At 51.2% G+C, this 22,641-nt stretch overlaps 1 protein-coding gene across 1 annotated transcript; it reads left to right on the top strand.

The window, feature by feature from the left end:
- The first annotated feature begins 1,880 nt into the window (after positions 1–1,880).
- LOC120620283 (brain-specific serine protease 4-like) lies at positions 1,881–6,884 on the top strand. The gene is made up of 6 exons (XM_039885059.1): positions 1,881–2,481; positions 3,253–3,279; positions 3,748–3,919; positions 4,167–4,444; positions 5,555–5,712; positions 6,359–6,884. The coding sequence occupies exons 1-6, from the start codon at positions 2,400–2,402 to the stop codon at positions 6,608–6,610; spliced, it is 969 nt and encodes a 322-aa protein (XP_039740993.1). The 5' UTR covers positions 1,881–2,399; the 3' UTR covers positions 6,611–6,884.
- The last annotated feature ends 15,757 nt before the right edge of the window (positions 6,885–22,641 follow it).

The raw sequence follows: 22,641 nt of genomic DNA on the forward strand, positions 1-22,641 counted from the left end.
CCACTCCTTTCCCAACACTCCCTCCCCAGACCCATGGGTTCTGTGCCCACCCCCATGACACCTCACTGTCATTACTTGCTCACCTGCCTTTCACCCCGGGGCGGGGTGCATTTTGCCTCAAAATAGGACCTGTGTCTTATCTGCCATTGTGCCCGGTGCCCAACATGGGGCCTGGCATATAGCAGGTGCCCAATAAATGCTCGTCAAGTGATCTGGGGAGGACAACCACCTCAGTTTCAGGAAGGGAGTGTGTTGGGGGAGCATGAGGAGCGTGGCTAGCCATGGAGTATACAGCTAGATTCAGGAGAGTGAGCAGGTGAGGAGGGGCCCTTCCCCTACTTAGGGCATTTATTCTCAGCTACTCAGGGGCCACCACAGAAACTCTCGCCACCTTGGCCACTCTGCATGGGTATTTTCCTGAAGATCTCCTTTCCCTCAGTCCTAGGGCAGAAAAATACATCATTTGCGGGCTGTTCAAGTTTCCTGTACCCCATCCTTGTCTTGTCTTTGGTGGGGTGGGATGGGGTCTCACCCCTGCAGTTTAACTTGAATTGCCTCCTGATCCCCAACCAAAGCAGGGCCAGTAAAACACACCATGACCCTTTTTGGCACTGACAGTCCCCAGGGGATAGAATCGCGGAACCCTGCCACCACAGAGACCCTAACAGCCCAAGGAGGTGGGCACCACAGCCTTCCACCCCTAGAGCAGGCTCTGGGGGTAAAACATGTTGATCAAACTGGGATATGCCCAGTGGGGGGTGTGCTAAGGATCCACTTGTAGCAATCCCCAGCCCTTCCCAGCACTCTGCCCTCTGCGCCCAGCCTCCGACCCACCCAGCACTCACTGCCTCTCCTCCAAGCATCTGTGCCCGGACCCACCTCTACTGACACTCATCCCCACGCCTCTGCAGGGTCAACTCCAACTTGTTCTCCGTGTCTCCATTTCGAGGTTCTCCTTTTCTGGGCAGCCTTCACTGGCCCCCCACTGGGAACCCAGTGCCTCCTCTGGGTTCCCGCATATATGACCTCTAGTGACAATTATACACCCCACTGGACTGAGTTCCTCAGGCTCCACTGAGTCTACTCCACTAGCCTATCTCCATCTCAAAGCTGGTCTCCACCACTCACCAGCTGGGGGACCTTGGGCAAGTCACTAACCTCCCTAAGTGGCCTAGTTTTCTTCATCTGAAGAATGGAATAATAATAAGGGAATTTGAGGATTAAATGAGATGATGCCTGATGCACTAAAAACTCCGTCAACTGCTATTGTTACTTCTCTTGCCCCCTCCCCAGGCATAACAAGGGCCCAGTTTGAGGTCTGTCGATTAAATGAAAGAAGGGACAAAGATACATGTTTGCCTTCGAGGAGGAGGAAGCCTGTTCCTCCTGCTTAGGATGGGGGTGTAGGGAGCACAGGCGCTGAGTCAGGGAAGACCTGCCCTCAGGGTTGGAGGACTCCAAGATCAAGATGGCAGGTTCCTAGAGGCAGGGAGCACCTCAGGTCCAACTCCTGACCTAGGCTCCCCCAGCGATCGCAGCCCAGTGGCCCTTCGATTCTCTATGAGGGGATCCCAGGAGCTCAGGGACCAGGTTGGGTAGGGGAGATTCAGCCCCCAGCCCTTCCCAGGCAGCCACTGTCAGTCTCAGGCACTAGAGCACCTGGCTGGCCCCACCCAGGTTCCCAGTCCCGGTGAAGGGTGAGTTGTCCGGCTTCCAAGTGACAGGGCCCACAGGAAGGTGGCCCCAGGACGGGCAGCCACTGTGGGCCTGATTCACAGCTTTCCAGTAAGTGGGTTAACGGGATTCCAGAGCCTCCTGCACGGCCAACCCCTGGAGGCAGGAGCTGTGACTGAGCCTCTGGGCAACCCCCTTGTCAGCCCCCATCTCCCCAAGGCCCTAGGGCCTCCCCAACACCCCATACCCGAACTGTTCACTGCTATGGACCCAGGCCCTGGGTCCAAGCACCTGCCCTTCCTCGCCTGGATCCCCTTCCTTTCAAGTTGTGAAGACCTTTCTCTGCCCCCTCAACCCTCCCTAGTCAATGTCAAGGCCACAGCCTAGGTCCCCTCACCTGCTTCTCTAGAGGCCAAATCCTGGGCCCACAGCTGGAGCCAGGGGTGTCTTGAGCCCAAGATCCAGAGTCTGAGTGTGTCGGGTCAGACCTGAGGCAGGGGTCTCAGCTAGAGCCCCCAGTTCCTCTAACGGCTCATTTCCTCCCAGCAGCCCCACCCCCTCCAATGACATACAGCCCCTGGTGGCAGGGACTGAGCCACTCACTGGGGGGACTGGTCTGACAGCATTCCACCTCCCAGGATAAAACCTGGGGTGACCTGCAGAGAACTCGGCACACTCCTGGCAGCCAGCACAGCTTGCCCAGCTGTGACCCCACCCCAACTACCATGCTCCTTTCCAGAACCTCTCCAGCCCGGGGTGGGGGCCGTCTTAGGATGTTAACCTCCCTGCTGCTTCTGGCTATTACTGGTGAGTCCCAGGGACCTGCTGCCCCTCCCTCTTATCCTCATTCCTTCTCTGCCCCTCCTTGATTACCTCCTCCTCCCTCTCGACTCTGCCACCTGCCCTCCTGATCCTGCCTCCCAAATCCTCTGCTGCTTGTATTCATTCTCTCTCCTCTCCTCTCCTCTCCTCTCACTGTCTTGTTTTGACTGCTCCGTGCATCACTTTTCTTCGTGGCTGTGAGGATTAAATGGAACATTGAAGGGAGGCACTAAGAGGGCTCATACACTTCAGCTCTGTTAGTTTTTATTGAACAAATTCATTGTTGTTATCATCTCCCTCCCTCCTATCTCTCTGGTCTCCTATGACGGTAGTATCCAGGCCTTGAACTTGCGGCAGTGGGGCAGCGAGGGAGAGGTCTGGGTCATTGACTCAGGTCTGGGGGAGGAGGCCTGATAGGGCTAGGTATGTGTGCCCCTTATTTTCAGTGAGAGACGCCCCAGGAGTTGGTGTCTCGTCTATCAGCAGGTTCTTTGGATCCTGGGCACAAGCTGGACAGGAAGCTGGAGGGAGGGGTAAGGCTCAACTTAGAGTGAGGGCATGAAGATTCTGTCTGCCTTATCCAGGCTCCAGGAAATGCCTCTCCCAGGAAGGCCTAGAGACCCAGGAATGAGAGACTGGATAGGGTTACTAAGCACGGAGAGGGGTGCTTCTCTCCACTGGACATTGGGGGGCTGCCTCTTCACTGGACAATGGGGCCTCTCCACTGGCCTGACCCTTTCTTTCTCTTGTCCTCAGCCACCATCAATGCTGCCAAGACTCCTGGTGAGTAGGAACTGCCCTGAGGGGAGGGGAAATGGAGGAAGCCTGAAGGGGAGAGCAGCGTCTGTGTGTCTATCTGTGGGGAGCATGTCAGAGGGGGCAGTGGGGCAAGAGAGGGTGTTGAGCTGGAGGGAAGGCAGGAAATGGGAACCAGAGGGCAGAGCAGAGACCGAGACACGGAAGAGAGGCCTGAGTGCAGCTGGAGCCCAGGAGGGCGAGTGGCTGAGAAGGTGGAAGGCGAAAGGAATAGAGTCGTGGGCAAGGCTGAGAACCAAGTGAAGGGGGAAAGGCCAGTCAGAGGAAGGACAGGGCGGGGAAAAAATAGCCAAGGAGGGGGTACATGGAGGGCAGGAGGGCAGAGAGAGAGGCGGTGGAGCACGGGCCTAAGTATTCGAGGATGGTGAAGAGAAAATAGAAAGGGAAGAGGACTGTGCTGAGGGAATGACAGAAAATGTGATCTTCCTCCGCCAGTCCCCCCAGCCTGTGGGAAGCCCCAGCAGCTGAACCGGATCGTGGGTGGCGAGGACAGTGCCGACGCTGAGTGGCCCTGGGTCGTGAGCATCCAGAAGAACGGAACCCACCACTGTGCAGGCTCCCTGCTTACCAACCGCTGGGTGGTCACCGCTGCCCACTGCTTCAAGGAGTATGACAGCCAGTTTCTTCCACTTGAGTCCCCAGCTTCCTGCCCCAGACCCAGGCTCCTCACATAGCCCCAGCTTCCAGGCCCTGGTCCAGTCTGAGACCCCTCTGGAGGGACCCTGCTTCTTCTCAGAAGCCTCTTTTTCTTTCATGGGCCTCCTTGTGTATGCAGTTCTCCAGACCCCCTCCCAGACCCTTTCTGGCCACCCATGCTTCCTGGCTGACTCTGTTCCCTTCTCTCTTTCTTCTAGCACTCTGAACAAGCCAACTCAGTTCTCCGTGCTGCTGGGCGCCTGGCAGCTGGGGAACCCTGGCCTGCGATCCCAAGAAGTGGGTATTGCCTGGGTGCAGCCCCACCCTGTGTACTCCTGGAAGGAGGGCTCCCGTGCGGACATTGCCCTGGTGCGCCTCGAGCATCCCATCCAATTTTCTGAGCGAATCCTGCCCATCTGTCTGCCTGATTACTCCGTCCACTTCCCTCCGAACACCGACTGCTGGATTGCAGGCTGGGGGAGTATCTCTGATGGAGGTGCGTTTCTTCCCCCACCAGGTGGTTGGGGACAGATGGGAACAGATGGGAACAGATGGGGACAGAGCGTGGTAGACACTCAGAGACATAAGTGCCATGGTAGCAAAACATAGAGGCCAGAGGCAATATATGTCAGAGACAGACAAAAAGATGAGCTGCAATCCAGAGATGTGACATCATAGAAGCCTAGGTGGACAATTTTGGGTCATTTTTTGTTCTGAGGCAACAGCAGCCAGATCAACGAAGCTATTAAGTGATCTAGGAATGGCTGAAAAGAGGCATATGTGGAGGCCAAGGAAAATACCATCAATACAAAAACAGCCCTGAGAAATGGGAATAGGCACCCCTGGTGGCAGCATGCCATAACTGCAGGCAAAATTCCCAGGAAGAAATACAGTCTCTGTAACTGTAAGATATAATCGTCGAACTAAGTATGGAGGTTTGGAAAACACCATTTAGAAACACGAAGCAGATTAGATGAAGTAAGAGGCAGTGAAACAGAAAATATAGATAGGTAGATAAACAGAGCGACAAGAGAGAGACACACAAGAAGGACAAAGTATATGAGAAAAATGGGACTTGAACTAGATTCCAGAAGGCTTAAGGGAAATGACACCAGTTTAGGTGTCTGATGCTGAGGTTGCATCCAACCTCCCCATGGTTCTCCCTTGGGTCTCCTGTGAGAACTAGAATTGTGGACTGGTGAGGGTTTACAATCCCTCCAGGCTGTGTGTGTATGTGTGTGGGTTTCCTCAAGCCCTGATGACATTCAACACTGAATGGTTATTTATCGAACACTTAACCTGCCACAGTCTCCATGCTAAATAAAGTAGTGCCTGAGACAGGACAAGCCTACATCGTCGGTTCTAAACATTTTGTGGGCATCAGAGAGCGTGTTAACAATTCAGAGCTTCAGGCTGCAAATTCATGCTTGGATTTAATAGGTTTAGAGGTGCAACCTTGGAATTTGGGTTTTTCACAAGCATCTTGGGAGAGCCTGACGGTTGATCTAGTAGCCTTTGAGAAACGGCTGAGGGGAATGGAGGAGGGAATTGAGAGAAGGCAACCAGGAGAGCTTCCCAAGCCTGACTCTCTCCTCCCTGCTCCCAGTACCCCTGGCCCACCCTCAGACCCTACAGAAGCTGAAGGTTCCCATCATCGACTCAGAAATCTGTGGCCGCCTGTACTGGCGGGGAGCTGGGCAGGGAGCTATCACTGAGGACATGCTGTGCGCCGGCTACCTGGAAGGGGAGCGGGATGCCTGTTTGGTGAGCACCCTACCTTCTTTCCAGCCCTGCTCTACTGAGCTCTGTCACTGACCGCAGGGCTTCTCCCAGAATCAGCTGTGACCAGCACCCCCATAGGTGCCTTCGGAACTGGCTTGGGCTCAGCCACTCATCCATCTGTTCATACATCTAGTGTATCCTGAGCATGTCAGGTGTCCAGACCCCGCTCCTGGGGAGCCTGCATTCTCTTGAGGGGGCCCCACGTCCTGGTCCCCAGGGCCAGCTACAACTCCGTCACTGTGGTGGAGGATGGCAGGGTAGTGTGATGGTCAACACCTGGGCTTGTATGTTGTGAGACTTGGTTACAATTCCTACTCTGCTGTCCATGGTCGGCAGCTTGGACAAGTCATTTCTACTTTCTGAGCCTCAGTTTCCTCAAATGACAATACTCCCCGCCTCACCTGTGAGGGAGGAGGTCTCGCAGTGTGCTTGTCATCAGAAGTGAGCCCTGGAGGCATGTCTTTCCCTGCTGTTCTGGCCTAGGTGGATGGAGTTTGGGTGCCACGGCCTTCTCTGGGAGGGTGAAATGCCCCCCCCCCAAGGGAACTGATTGCCACCCGCTGTGTCAGGATCTGGGCTCTCCCCACTCCCTGTCCCACGTGAGTCCCTAACCTGCCCTCCTCCGCAGGGCGACTCTGGAGGCCCCCTGATGTGCCAGGTCGAAGACACCTGGCTGCTGGCAGGGATCATCAGCTGGGGCGAGGGCTGTGCAGAGCGCAACCGGCCCGGGGTCTACATCAGCCTGTCCGCCCACCGCCCCTGGGTGCAGAGGATCGTGCAAGGGGTGCAGCTCCGCGGACACTCGCGGGGAAGCCAACCGCGCGGGTTAAGGATCCGGAGACAAACAGCTGCAGCTGCCCGAGGCGCCCCAGCCGCCTGACCACGTGGTTTTCTCCGTTGTAAAAACGCCATCTACCTCTGGGGGGCGCCGGGTGACGGTACAGGGTCACCTCTGCTGCAGCCGTCGCCCCCGACCCGCGTTCGGCTCCACCCCGGGGCCGGAAACGCCTCTGTGTATATACATGTTAATGATTTTTACAGTTATTTGTAACCCTCCCCGCATAGTTTATTTATTCCCCCAATTTCAATAAATTATTTATACCCCAGTTTCTATTTTTTCACTGTGTATGGGGACACTGGGAAGCAGGGGTCCACTTGGGGTTAAAATGGGGGCAGGCAGGCATCCTGACCACCTGGGGTTTAACATCCTGTCCCCTGATCTTTGCACTGTCCCGGAGAGGAGGCAGGAGGCCCTGCCACGTGAAAGGCGCCTGGGGGGTGTGGGGAGTGGGAGCTACAGTGCCCTGCCTGCTGGGTTTCAAGCAGGGCTGGCTGGGAGAAACCATCCCTATGAGAGTGGGTGGCTCCTCCCCTCCCCTTGCGCTCAGAGCCTCATCTCCTGGATTTGGGCTGAGGCAGCCGTGCCTCCGCACCCCGAGAAGCTGACTCACCAGTGACTCACTTCTGATTTTGTGAATCCTCCCTGCGGAGGAAGGAGCACAACAATGAGACAGCAGGGCTCTAGGGCCTGCCTCATCTCGGGTTGAGTCACCTGCCTGTGCTCGTTCACAGGCCAGCGGGAGCGAGAGCCATATCCCAGGCCACAAGGGGTCGCCTGGCTGCCTGCCCTGAGGACCCAGCAAACACTCCAGTTCCCGAGGACGGCCGTTCCCACTGCACACTCTTCTGCAGGGAGGCCTCTGCTCCCGGACCTGCCCTGCCCTCCTCCTCCAGCCTGCCCCCCATATCAGGAACCCTGTCCTAGCCCACTTGGGCGTTCCGGAAATAGGAGATTTCATTCTAAAGGAGTTTCATTCTAAAGCAAAGTCAAAAAAACAACTAGGCCCAGTCATTCTTAAAAGAGAGAAGTCTCCAACCAGAACTGGTCAGTGAAGTAAGTTTTGGAGAAGGCAGTGCAGGTTCTTGTTTGTTTTTTGGTATCCTTTATTGGGAATACTGTTTTAAAACATTTGTTCATGTTGTTTTCATTACCCTTGGGTTATTACCAGATTGCAGTAGTGCTGTGGGTTTGGTTTTATTAAAAAAGCAAACAAACACTAAACTGGCCTCTTGCTCACCTAGGAACCAGCCTGGGGAGTCAGTGGGTGGCTCAGGTGAGAAACAAATCCTGGGGCCTCCCCTTTGTGACCTAGTCCCCATTCTACCTCTCTTGTCATCTTACCCTCCTCTCTTGCCTTCAATCTCCCCACCTCATTTGCTACCCTGGCCCCTCCCTCAATTTTCCCTCCTACAGGCTCCCTCTCTGCTCTTTGCACCCCCACCTGCTAACCTCGAGGACCCTGTCCCTCATTCTTTCTCCTTCTCCCTGTCTCTATCCTTCTGTCCTCCTCTCTGCCCCACAGTTTCTCCCATTCCTGTGTGTCTACCATCCTACCCTATCCCTCCCCTTCGATAAACAGAAGAGCCCCTTCAAGTGGCCCTGACAGAAGCCCCTGAGAATGCAAAGCCTAGAAACATCTTCTGGCAGAGAAAAGTCATGCCATCAATGGCAGAACACTCCTGGGTGAGGTGGGTTTTCTCTGAGTTGGGCGATCAGCCTCCAGGGAACCCCTGATCCTGAGGGCACCCCCCATCCTTCTCAGGAGCCTGAGGGACACACTAAGCCTGGAGTGGAGAGTAGACATTGGGCTCCAAAGTGTGACAGGATTTCCAAAAATCCTCTTCCCCAATTGGGGGTCGGGGGGCCAGGAGGTCAGCCTAGCCCCAGCAGAGTCCACTCTAGGGTCACAGAGGTGTTCCTTTGCTCCTTGGTTGGAGGTGGGCCCAGGAACACACCCCAAACCTGAACCACTCTGGGTGGGAAGGCCTCACTGCTTTGGCTCCACTAATACAATCTGTCTCTGGAGACGTTCGGGCCTGCCGGCTGTCTCTTCCAGGGGAAGTCCCATGGGGCCCAGTTCTATCCTGAGCTCTCAGACAGATGTCTCCACTCACCTTCTGACCTCGCAGAGTCCTTTGTAGAATCCTCCTTACCTCCCCAAGGGCAGGGGTGGAGACCATCTGGTCACAGTGACAATTGTGACCAGCAGGAACTACTTTAGCTGCAGGATGTGAGGTCTGACTATGGCTCCTTCACAGCTCCTTCCTCAAACCTTTAACCCTTGAGGAGACTTTCCCTCCCACACCTAGGACGTCCCAACTCTTCCCCACTCTGCATCCAGAACAAGTATAAAAAAATACACATTGAACCCCCAACTTCCTTGAGGTGGCAGACTCCTTCGGTTGGCTAAGCCAACACCCATTCCAACCCCCATCGCTTGTTTCCTCCACCTTAGAGACTGGAAAGGTAACTGCTCATTTTCACAATCTCCAGCATGGTCACGAATGCCTGTGGGACTGAGTGTTGGCTAATGAAGTTGAAGTGGGTATCTGATGGGTGGTTTCTTGGGAAGACTGTTTCTTCCTGATAAAAGGGACATATTCAGCTGGCATTATCTTTTCTACCTTTCTCCCTCTTCTAGTCTTGGATGCAGGGGAAGAAACCAAACTCAAGAGGTTATATACTGTATGGTTCCATTTATATGACATTGTGGAAAAGGCAAAACTATAGGGACAGAGAGCAGATCGGAGGGTGCAGAGGCTGGGATGGGGGAAGGATTGATCACAAAAGGGCATGGAGGGTATTCTGTAGTGATGGAACAGGCTCTGTATCTTCACTGAGGTGGCAGTTACATGACTGGATACATTTATCAAACTTAGAGGACTATAAATTAAAAATGGCGAATTTTACTATGTATAAACTATACCTCCATAAACCTGATTTTAAAAAACCAACAACACAAAAATATAAAGTCCTCCTCTCTTTCTCTCATTCTCTAAATTCAAGCCACCAGCAAATTCTGTTGGTTCTATTCTATCTTTGAAGCATGTCCAAATCTGGCCCCTTCTTCCCAAGCTGGCCCAAGCCACTCTCCTCTTTACCCTGGATTTCTATAATAGGCTCCAAACTGGTCCCCCTGCTTCTTCTGTTGCTCCCACCTGTCTATTCTCAGCATAGCAGCCAGAGTGATTCTCTTAAAACCTAAGTCGTATCATGTCATTCTTCTATTCAAAACCCTCTGATGGTTCCTCACTTTACTCAGAGGAAATGACATAATCTTTCTGGCCTCCTTCTCACCTCTCGCCTCCTTACTCCCCGGCTCAGGCCCCACTGGCTCCCAGCTGTGTTCTGGAACACAACAAGCATGCTCCTGCCTCAGGACCTTGGCACTTGCAGTTTCCTCTTCCCCCACATGACTGCATGGCTCACTCCCTCACTTCCTACAGATATCTGCTCAGATGTCACCACACCACCATCCTGTTTACAAGAGTAGTGTCCTCCCCCTCCCCTCACGCTTCTTTCCTTGCTTTCTCTTTTTTTCAGGACATTGATTACATGTTACATATTGTATTTTTTTTTCTTGTTCTCTGTTGATTGTCCCTTCTCAAACACACACAACTAGAAGGTAAATCTCTGTCCCTGTATTTGTCATATTCTGTTTTTATTGTCTGTTTACTAGACTATCTTTCCCAAGAAATATTCTGAGTTTATTAGGAGTTAGATCTTTACCTGATTCACCTTGGTATAGTCAGTGCCCAGAAAAAGGTCCTGGCAAAACAGCAGATGTTATAAATGTTTCGTGAGTCAATGGTAAGGAGTATCATCTATTTCATCAGTTTGGTGAACAATGTTGACATATCTCTTTTGTTTCTCTAATAAATCACTCAAGCACCGCGTTTTCTCATTAGCAGAGGTCCATTCTCTCTTGAGACTGCCCCTACTCTGTCCAAGAGTCCTAGGGGTTTACTTGGTCCGAAGGGACCAGTTCTACGAGAACGGGAAGGGCATTACTCCTTCAATTAAGTTCCATTGATTGGGTCAAGGTCAAGAGGTGATGTTGATGAACAGGGCCCCCCCACAGTCTGACAGACCACCCTCCATCCCACTCCATGCCTTGGTGGCACTCTTGCTCATCTAGCTCACTGCTGGCCCTCCTCTGGTGTTCTACATTTGGGACCTACAGTTGCAGGCCTCGAAGGACATACTCACAGGCTTAGTCATCATTTCCCAGCACAGAGAGCCTAAGTGGCCATGTCAAAGAGCTTCTAGCCTCAGTCATATGCTGTACTCAAGCCCTTATATACTTGTGCTGACCCTGGATCACTTGAGATTACTTCTTCACGGGACCAGTTGGGACTTTTAATTCGTCAGAGAAATTCCGATAATATCAAACCTCACTAAATTGAACTGGTCTTCTAACTATTTAATTTAGTTATTTTATGCTTCATTCACCATTGAATTTCTCCTATTTTTTTGTATTTTTCTCTGGTTGCTGGATTTTACATTCAGTCCCTTTAGTCGCTTTAAGTTTCCCACATCTGAGAAATATTTTTCGAATTTCCTGTTTTGTGGTGATATGAGCTCCAGGAAATGCTACTAATATTTACCTACCTAGCTTGTGTATCATGGTGTGTAGCCAAGAGATACTGCATTTAATCCACCTACCAGGAAGTAGTGGCCATTTCGCTGGGTACCCCATAAAGGCTTAAGGATAGAGTTCCTTTTAAAATTGCTGCTAGGCCCTATGCAAATTTACTCATACCATCATCAGATTTGCATATCAAGGGGTCTCAGAATGTCAGCTCAGGCCTTAAAGGTGCACAAACAAAAGGTCCTATCACCTCTTTACCCCACTACAGTGGTGCTCATTAGACTAATATTAGCACAACTCCGGAGGTGATCCTCACATGATTCCACCCCAAATTAAGGTAGAATGAGGCCATGTTGGTGGGCCCTAATCCTATAGGATTGGTATCCTTACAAGAAGAAGAAATCTGGACACAGACCTGTGCCCTGCACAGAAGAAAGACCATGTAAGGACTCTGGAGAAGATAGCCATTTGCAAACCAAGGAGAGAGGCCTCTGGGAAACCAGCCCGCTGACATCGTGATCTTCAACTACCAGCTGCCAGGACTGTGAGAAAATTAATTTCTATTGTTTAAGCCACCCCATCTGTGGTATTTGTTATGACAGGCTGAATAGATTAATATAGTATCCAACCTTAGTAGATTGGGAAAAAATAGTTCTTTATCACAGAAATTTTAAGAAGTGCTGCCCTGGGCAGTTTGGCCTGGCGTTTCTTCTGCGTATGTTCATAGTTATAATCACTGCACTGTGTGTTCTGTCTTACTTGGGACAGTCTTGGGTGATGCCTGTCCTAGTGTAATTATAAATACTCTCATAAGTATCCCAAAAGTTGGTTGATAGTCCGTCACCCCAATAGACTCAGCTAATCCAAGGGCCCCAGCTCCTTGAAGCCCTGTGACTAACTGGTCATGTTAGGACTTGATCTCCCAGCTCTGGCCAGTGGTGCACCCACCACCTCCTACCCTTCCTGCCGGTGATGTAAGGGCAGTCCACAGGGGCCCTGAGAACTGCCACCAACTTGGTAGCCAGTGCATTCTGATGGTTCCTTAGAAGCAAGGACAAAGCTATGCCTGCCAGAGCCAGTTCAGCACCTTCTCCAGGAGAAACACTTTGGGAACTCATCATAATAAACTCCCATGGCCTTTGTGAGACAAGGTGGTCCTGCTTTTATTCCAGTTAGCCCATAAGAGCTGTAGGGGAGGACTGCCTACTTGGGGTTAAGCTATGTCCTTCCCCTGGAGGTGAATGTCTAGAATATTTCACTGAGGAGGGCCACAAGGCCTGTCCAGGTTCAAAGCCAAGAGCTCAGGACTGACTGGAGTTGTCAGCCCTGGACAGAGGGAAAAGATGGTGGGTGGGCAGTGGACTTGTCAGCCCTGCAGCCTCTGCCCTTCCAAGGGCCAGACAAGCCCAGGCAGCCTGGGAGGACTGGGATCAGCCCACCGACTGAGAAGGCTTGCTCTCTCTTAGCCACACACCCAAGATGTTCTGAAATGGTTGTTTCTTTTCCCCTACGGAGTTGCCTTCAGGGCCCTGTCCTGTCCTTTGCTTTCTCTCTCACTCGCCCGTGCCCTGCCTCCTCCCTGCCCCTCTGCCTTCATGAGGAGGGCTGCCTGCTTCCTGCATGGGCTTCACTGCACCCTCAGAAACTCTGCATCTGGGTCTGAGTGGAGGTTTCTGGCCTTTCAGATTCCTTGTCTTGTCTAATAACTTTATCTTGCTAATAACCTTCCTGTGTTGTGTTGCTAATAAATTCTCTGGCTGTTTCTTCTTCGTAATAACCCTATTCCAGAAAGCAGTGAGGAGAGGATGGTGATGGATAATACCAAAATCGAAACCTTCAATTCTTTTGCATTTGTGCCTAAAAATTCATAGTTGGCAAGTTTCCTTTGCATAAGCTCAAAGCACCTCAGAAATCTCAACTCCTCCAGTGTTGGACAGCAGGCTCTCATCTCTTCAAGTCATCAACTGACCTGGGCCTCCATGTCACTCAGCCCTGTGCCAGGACCCATGCCTGTTCAGATGCGCCTGCCTAGGCTGTGTGTGCCTATGTGTGTGCATGTGTGTGCGTGCACGAGCACGTGCGTGTGCATGTTCCTCAGAGCCCACTCATATTTCCCTACAGGCAGAGAGCACAAACCACTCCGCTGGCCCCCAGGGGATGCTTCCCAAGCCACTTCTCCCCTCTCGCCCACGCTTCCCACTTCTGCCAACAGTGAGTTAGAAAGAAATAGCCTGAACTAACAGTAAAACCCAAAGAAAGGTCCTTTTCAGCCTGACCTTGACTGCAATACAAACACAAGCCCCATTTATCTTCTCTTTCCCTGGCCCAATCCACAGTGTTTGTAGAGGATTTAGAAGACTAACAGTTTTGCTTATAAAACTCCACCCCAGCCTGGGCTGATTGCAACAGACAAAGAGGGTTCTCTTGGTGCCTGGGTGCGGGGAGTAGGTATGGGTCCTGGCGCCTGGGAGGCGGGGTGAGGGTAGGTGTGGAGGGGGCCCTGTCCCACCTCCAGCAGCTCCTCTCATCATCTAGCTGCCCAGTCCATTTCTACTGCCCAGTGGAATATCTTTCAAGGGCAACCAAGCTGGCCAATCCATGCTCCCTGGTGGGACTCTGGGAGGCCCTGGGACTAGTGACCCTCCCAGGGACATGTCAGTGGCCGGGAGCTGCATGGTCAGGAGCTGCACAGTTCGGTTCAATATTGTGTAAGAAGAAACAATTCATGGCTAACACACAAATTGTCCCTTGTAGGGCTTAGCCAATACATAGATAAGGAAGTGACTGTAATTTACTCAGATGTTCCAGAAGGCTGATAGGCTCATTTCCATCCAAAGCCCAGACTGTTTGGCCAAGGATAAGAAGCAGGAACCAAACACAGGATGAACAGTTTTTTCCTCAGCCTGGACCCCGGGCTCACATCTGACACAGGCCTTATCTCTGAATGTGTAGTGAGTCACTGAGAAGGAATTCACAGGGACATGGCAGCTCTGCCAAAGGCACTTGAGTGAGCCTGGTCCCCTGAGTTCCCGAGAAGTGGAAATAAGCCCGTAGGAAGTCCTAGTGCTATGCAAATGCTAAAGTAATTGGGTGCTTGGGGTGCAGGGACACTCAGAAAAGGACATTTCTCTCTCCATGATGGGCTGACCGCTGAGCAGAGGGTGGCAGAGAGATTGTGGGATTTGGATTTAAATTTCACAACTCACTGGGTAAATGACTTTCTCTCTCTCAGCCTGGACTTCCTCATCTGTAAAAATAGGAGATTCAGACCCACTCCACAGGTGTTTGTGAGGATTAAATGAGATAGCAATTATGAAACCACCGAGCCTGGCCCCACATAGGTGCATGATGAATGCTAGTGTTCCCTCCCCTCCTCCATCCATCCATCCATCCATCCATCCATCCATCCATCCATCCATCCACTCCCTCATTCCAGGAAAAAGATCTAAATCACAGAGACTTGTTAGCACACATCACAAAACTCTTCAGCAGAAACCAGTTCCCAAAGCAGCACTTGGGAACCAGTCCCTTTCATCACAGAGTTCTCAATATTGTCTAGACCTGTCTGCTCCCCTCCTCCCCAGCACTCTCAATCCTCAGCTTCAAACAGGGTTGTCTGAAAATACCAACATCTGGATTCTCTTGTCTCTTTTGTGTTTCAAGTCACCCTGGGCAATTTTTCTTTCTGGATACCTCCTCTTGTTCTCAGAGAGATTCTTTCTTCCCTAAAGCCAGCTTTAATGGTGTCCTATTTATAAAATCAAAACCCTTTTATATGCCTAAATGCATTCTAAAAATACTGGAAGTAGATATGTTAAAATGTTAACAGTGAGTACCTCTGGGTAGTGGGACTTCTTTTCAATTTAGCTATATTTTTCATTTCTGCAATATACATATATGACTTTTTAATAGGAAAAAGAATATTTAAAAAAACTACATTTTATATGAGTTTATTTCAATTTCTATTCCCTCTCCCTCTGCTGCCAAAATGTCTTTTCCTATTTTGCCAACTTTGAAACACCAAAAAATGTTTTTAGTTTGTTCATCAAAGGACTTTTATGTCAAGGTAGCAGGGACATTTCAAACTTCAAATGAGAAAACACAGACCTCAGAGAAAATCCATCTTTTCCAGAACGAAAGACAACCGTGCCCCTAAACACACCAGTTTGCATTTCTCTGTGGCCTTGAGGCCTGTGCGTGAGCCCAGGCAGAAGCAGATGGAGTTGAAATGTGAAGGAGCCCACGGCTACGTTGTTGGTGAGTCACTAGATCCTCTCTTCACCTGATGCTCTAAGATAACAACCAGGAGGAAGAAGGAATTTAATATAAAAAAAATCAAACAGCTGGGCAAAGATTAGGGGTGAGACTTCAAAAGGAAGCTGTATGTGTGGACAACATGCACACAGAAAAATGCTCATCATTAGTTCTAGGATGGCCCAAATGTAACAGATTAACAATGTCAAGTGTTGGTAAGAATGTAGAGCCACTGGAACGCTCATACAATGCTGGTGGGAATGCAACATGGCACTTTGGAAATCGGTTTGGCAATTCCTTATCAACTTAAACAGACACTTCCCTGTGAGTCATCAATCCCACCCCTATATATTTATCTAAGAGGAATGAAAACTTATGACTACACAAAGGTTCATATACAAATGTTTGTAAAAGCTTTGTTCATAATGGCCCAAAACAAACCGCCCAAATGTTCATCAGCTGGTAAATAGGTAGATTAAATGAAGTATGAATAAAATGAAATGCTACTCAGCAATGAAAAAGGAACAAACTACTGAAATACAAATAATGCCGGCGAATCTCAAAATCATAATGTTGAATGAAAGAAGGCAGACACAAAAGAGTACATAGCATATGATTTCATTCATAAGAAATTTTAGAAAAGGAAAAACTAATTTATAGTGACAAAAAGCAGGTCATCAATTACCCGGAACTGAGTTTTGGAAGGAATTGAGGGCCGAGTGGAACCAGGGGACCTTTTCTGGGGTGACAGAAACTTTCCACATTTTGAGTATGGTGGTAGACGCATAGGTACATACGTTTGTCAAAACTCATCAACCTGTACTGTTAACACGGATGAATTTAATTATATGTAAATTATATCTCAATAAAGCTGATTACAAAAACAAAACGGGAAAACTCAGAGAGAATACAGTTGAATATCGGAACTCTATAGAGGGTCACATGATCTAACTTTGGAAGAATTAGACAAAACCATAAAGGGAAATATGAACAGATTAGACAGCATGAAATAGAAAACGTCTATACTTAAAAACATTTTTAAGGTCAATAAAATAGATGACATAAAATACTGGAAGTGATTCCTTAATGGGCAGGGAATATATGGTTCCTTTGGGGTAATGACAAATTTCTGGAGCCAGATACTGGTAATATTGTACAATATTGTGAATATTCTTAATGTCACTGAATTATACACTTTAAAATTGTTTAAATGATAAATTTTGTTATGTGTATTTTATCACAATAAAAATATTTGCCAACCTCTTACAATGTATGAATTGATGAAGAAAATATCATAGGACCCCTCCTTAGCTTGAAAACCCAGAGATGGGCACCAGGATAAGAGAAGAAGGGAGCTCAGATGCCCAAAGGCATGGTGGAACAGGGGGCACAGATGCCCTGGCTCTCAGTTTTGGAGCTCTGAAGAGAGGGATCCCGCTCTGGCACTCCCACCAGACTCATATGGGGTGAGAGAGAGAGGTGCATCCTTCAGGAAGAGGGGTGTAGATCAGGCCAAAGCAACTGTCCATGGTTCTCACCCTTGGCCTACTGAAATTTTGGGCTAGACAATTCTTTGTTGCCTGTGTGTATATGGGTCATCTTGTGCATTGTAGGATATTTAGCAGCACACCTACATCTCTACCCACTAGATGCTAGTAACACTCACCCAGTTGTGACAACTCAAAATATCCAGACACAGCCAAAGGCCCTTTGGGAGCACCATCAACTCCAGTTGAGAACCATTGCTTTAAGCCAAGGGGAATGGTCCCACCCTTGGGAAAGTCTGTGACTCTCTCAATAAAACTGAGTTGCCCCATGATGGAGAGTCTCCTTGGGGTCAGAGACCAGCCTTGCCTGCTCCTTGTCCAGACTAGAGGAGCTGGCCAATCTATGAAGGAAAGCAACAGGCTTTCTTACCAAATCAGCCGCCATCGACAGAAAAATTCATCTGCTCAGTGAGTTCCCTTGGGCAGCCTTCTCCAGCCTTCTGATGGAGGTGAGGCCCTGGAGACACTAGGTGAGCTCCACTGATGCTGGGGATGCTAACCCCTAGCTGGTGGGGACAAGGTGGCTATGGGTTTCTGGCTCTCTCACATGTGAAGGCAGGTGCTAGACTCCTGCAGGGATCTCCGCTCCACCATGTGCAAACCCTGACTTGTACACGTGACTGTTCTCCTCACTTCTCATTGGCTTTTCTTGTGTCCCATGGGCTTGGCCTGGGCTGTGGGGCTCACTTGTCTTGGGACTATGGACAGGAACTTCTCCTTCTCAGTTCCATTTTGCTCATTTCTAAGACCAAGTGAACATTGCCCACTCTGAATTTGCTGTAGGATCAAACAAGATGGCTGCCCAGTGCTTGGCCATGTGACTGATACCTGGTGATAATAAAGGAAACCCATGCCTCCTGGTCCCCCAGTGAAGCCCCTGGACTCCCAGCCCTCCCTCCTCCCAGGAAGTCCAGGAAGCGGCCTTGGGGAGGCAGAAGAAAAGAACTGAAAGGGCAGCAAAGCCCACGCCAAAGCTTCGCCAGCCTCAGGCTTGGCTGAGTAGAACCACCAGCCCTTTCTCCCTCTGCCTCTCTGCTTCTCCCGGTGCCCTTCCCCCCAGGGCTGTTTGTTGAGGGTTTAGCAGCTGGAGGTTCCACTACAAGCCTCTCCCCCACTACCTTCCGGCTCAGCAGGTAACCTCCCCACATGTCTAATGGGTGACAGCCCATCCTTCCATGTGGTGTCCCTGGGCAGTAGTTGGTTAGGAGAGACAAGGAGCAAGGGGGTACACAGAGCCAAGCAGTGGGCATTCTTCCCTTGGTATCTCTGTGGTGAAGGGGCAATGGGGCATGGCAATGAGGGTCAGGTTCAGGACATGTCCTGTGACCTAGCTTGAACTTGGTCATTCTCTCCCAGAATGACCTCAGACAGGGTGCTGAACCTCTCCAAGACTCAGTTTCTTCAGATGTACAATGGGAATAAAGCTGTGAAGTGATGTCACGACGTCTGTGAGTGCTCCCTCAGTGGGCGTTATTGTGGGTCCTTAGATCAGGCAGTAGAGGAGACCTTTTAAGCAGGTAATCTATGAAGAACTCAGGCAAATCCATCCAAATGAGGAAAGGGCGGGAGGCTTGTCTCCCGCATTCTCTGTGGCTGGCCTTCTGCTTCAGGCTGTTACTTCTGTGTCTCCGATCCCTTGCGGGTCATCTTAGGAAGGACCTCTCTGCTTTCTTCCTCCTCACGTGCCCAGGGCTCTGCATGTCTTGGGCACTCAGAGAAAACATTCCTTGGCTTTGGACCATCCTTTGCCTTGGTCGGTCATGGAAGGTGACTGTTCTCCTCACTTCTCATCGGCTTTTCTTGTGTCCCATGGGCTTGGTCTGGGCTGTGGGGCTCACTTGTCCTGGGACTATGGACAGGAACACAAACACTGAGCAACCAGCACCCCTCCAGGACACTCCAGACAGAGTCCCTACCAAGGGCAGAGCCTTCGAGGTCCGACTGGTGGTAGAAGTGGCTGGGAAGCACCTGGGCATAAATGGGCAGGCTGAGGGGCTCAGACCACAGAGCAGGGGCTGGGGGCAAGATGAGAAGGGAAGGTAGGAGTTGACTCACCTGGAGACTGAATATGGAGCATGGCTGAGCAAGGCCCTTGGGAACGGAATCTCTTCCAGGACTGGCTGCATACTTTGGGGGGCCCCATATAAAATGAAAACATGGCGACCCTTGATCAAAACTTACTAAAAATTTCAGGATGGTGACATTAGAGCATCCGACGGGCAGGGAGCATCTGAGTGACTATGCAGGTGGCACAGTCATGAAACAGTCCTGGACACTGTCTTCTCACTAAGCCCTGAAGCCTGTAGGAAAAGAAGGCTCTCCTCAGTTTCCCTTACCCCACCTCCAAGGGCTGCAGGACCCCTCACACTTAACTTCTCCCCAAAGTTCTCCTGAAAATTTTAACCCAAGTCATGACCTCAAAGCCATGCCCTTGCTCCTCTTGCTCCTCTCCAGTCCTGCCTTCAGTGTCCCCCCTGCTAAGGCTCTGCCCGGGACGCAGCCCTGGCCTCCATACCAGCTGAATGCAAAGTGGACCAATTGTTCGAAGATGCGGTCCTCAGCCCCAGGAGCTGTTCTGCTGTCTCACCTTCTGCCCCACTCTCTCTGACACATATCTGCCTGCAGAGATGCAGGGCCCAGGCAGTAGCTCCTACCTCTACATCAGGGGGGGAAGAGCAAGGAGAGATCCAGGGGGTCCGGATCTTCATGGGGATAATGGGCTTCATCAAGGGGTAAGCCTTGGGGCCTGCAGGCTGGCTCCCCACATAGTCCCCCAATGTGCCGACTCTATGCTGCTTCTCTAGAGCAGGCCTTGCCCTTTCATCTCTGCTTCCTGCTGACTCCACTCAGCACATCCTCAGTCTCGCCTTTCCACCCCCACCTTCGGGTCCCACTCAGGGCCTGAGCTGTTAGAGGGAGATAGGAATGATACAAGCTCGAGTGGGGGAGGGGCAAGTCCTAAATGAGCCCTGGTGAAAGTGCTTAAAGCTCAGAAGTGCTCGCATACACGTGTGTCAGGATGGAATCATCTGAAGGATTCCTTTTCTGGGGTTTTCCTGGTGCCTTAGGGCCCCTTGGTAGTAAATGGCAGAAACCTGCTTAGTCATATGCAATTCTGTCTCACTCACTGGTCCTTTGCTCTGTCCTAGAGGGGTGGACCCCCTGACAGGCGCAGTCCTAACTGCTCCCACTAGCTTCTGCCTCTTGGGACTGCTCCTCCTGCAGCATCCAAAGTGTCTTGGGTTAGAGTTGTCAAATTCAGCAAATAGAAAAAGCAGCACACTCCATTAAATTTGAATTTCAGAAACACAACAAATAATTTTTTAGTATAAGTATGCCCCATGAAGTATTTGGGATATATCTATATTAAAAAAAAAAACTATATTTGGAACTTAGTTATGCTTTTAAAAAATGCAGCATTTGATATATACTTACACTAAAAAATTATTTGTTGTGTATCTGAAATTCAAACTTAACTGAATGTCCTGTATTTTATCTGGCATTCCTACTTGGGACATGTCTTGGAATGTAAGAGCAGGAATAAGCATCTGTTTGGTGGACACAGCTGCCCCCAAAGACCCCGATTCAAATCTGACACCGCCAGACACACCTAAAGCCTGATGCCCACCTCTGGCCCTGAGAATGACTGCCTGGCTTGGGTTAAGATCCACCTGTGGTCTATTGGGCTTAGGTGACGGGATGGGCCAAAGGGCTCAATGGGGCTGCCTTAGTCTCACTCCAGGTGGATTGCGAGAGGGGGCCCAGAGAGGGAAAATTGTGAGCTGGGCAGATTCTATACAAGATGCAGCTGCAGGAGGAGGGCCGCAGTGAGCAAGCTGCCCCACACAGAGTCAGTCTTTTGCGTTGGAGCAGAAGGAGGTCCTGGCCACAGTTTCCACAGCGGTGTCCTCTGCCCCAGCCAGCACACAGCTTGCCCACCGGGCCCACTAGAACATGAGGAACAGACTCAAAGCAGCCGGGGTACCCAAGACCTCTGCTATGTGTCTCATGCCCACACCTGGGGCCAGACTCTTTAGGGACTGAAGAGGAGGGATATATCCCAGGGAGGCCTCTGCCCCTTTTTGGAGAAAGTGGCTGTGACCACTGATTTGAGAACAGGTGAGCAAAGCACCTATCCAGGAGACAGAAGTGCATGTAACGAACCGGGAGCAGCCCAGCCGGCAGCCCCGGGGCTGGGGGGTTGTTACAGGAAGGAAAGAACTGGCCACTCCCGCGGGATGAAGCGGGCTACCAGTCCTGGCCAAGAACTGGGCAAACAGCGGGAAAGACTTCCTAGGCGTGGGGCTGGCCGAGCTGGTCACGGAGACCTCGGGCAGGCGGGGCTCGGCGGGTGAGTCCGCCTGCTCTTCGGCATCCAGTTGAGGTTTGGGGAGCACCGGAGCCGGTGGTACGGAGCCCCGGGTATGGAGTCCCCAGCGACCGCGCGCGGGAGCTCCTCCTGTGAACCCGCGAGCGCATTATCGCGGTGGCCGGCAGCGCGCGCGCCCGTATCCGGCACTTGAGCTGGAGCACCAGCAGGGGGCGCCAGGCCACCTTTGGGTGCCCAGGGGGCCTGAGGTTCAGCGCCCATCCTCCTGCTGCAGGTCAGCAGCTTCTGTCCGCCACCGGCCAGCACTGGCTCTTCTGCCTTTCAGGGATCAGCTTCAAGTGGACATCTACCCCGGAGAAGCCTTCGCCCAGGGGTCCGCTGCGGTAACCCAGGAGTCGACAACCGGCGAGGGGAAGGGGGTCTCAGAGGTCCCCTGTGCAGTCCTGAGCCGGTCCTGGGTCCCACTGCGCGCGCATCCTCGCGGCCAGAACACCTAGGAGACGAGGTGACTCGGAGGGTACCACCTGACAAAGCCAGAGCGACCCTCAATGCCCGTGTTGAATAAATGTTCCCCATACACGTGAGCCTGCGTGGTCTTTGTCACCAAAGGGAGTGGGCCCGGACACTCCCAAGCACCCTCACCCCGGGCCTGACCCTGCGCCTGTACACTGTGGGAGGATTGCATCAGGATGACCCCCAGGTCCTGAGAATAGGTGAGGCGTATCAACCACCAAGGTGTCAGGCTTGGCTCGCGACGGAGGGCGCGCTGTGTTTGCTACAGAACGATGGAGGAATTCTCAAGAAATATCTCACAAATAAGTATTGACTGTGCCACCAACTGTGCCTTTCAGTTCGCACAACAACCCCTGTGCTGGTGTCATTGTCCGCTCCTCCTCCTCCTCCTCCCCCCGCTTCTCTTCCTCCTCCTCTTCCCACTCTCTTCACCCTCCTCCTCATCCTATCTGATCCCCGTCACAAGGCAATGATTGCTATGTGGATCAGTGCTGTCACTTTTCAAGTAAATGTCCCATTTCTGACTATCCATGTTACCACGCCAGAAATTATTGGGAGGCAGGGTCCTCCCTTGCAGTTGTCAGCCCCAAGAAAGGTGGGTGCCAATGAAACGTGTCAAGAATTCCTTTAATACTGAAAACAGATTTCCCTTTTAGCAATCCAGGGGCAAGAAATTAATTACTCAACAGCACAGTCTCTCTGGCATCACAGAGCAGCTGCAAAGTTGGGATGGGAAGTCTCCAGCCCACCCCGGGGGCTTCTCCCCACTACAGGAAGAAAAAGGGGTCCTGTAAAGCAACTTTGGATACACTTGTCAAAGGATTTCTTATGTGTG

This window comes from Pteropus medius, unplaced genomic scaffold, assembly GCF_902729225.1.
Source record: "Pteropus medius unplaced genomic scaffold, Ma_sr-lr_union100, whole genome shotgun sequence".
NCBI classification, from domain to species: Eukaryota; Metazoa; Chordata; class Mammalia; order Chiroptera; family Pteropodidae; genus Pteropus; species Pteropus medius.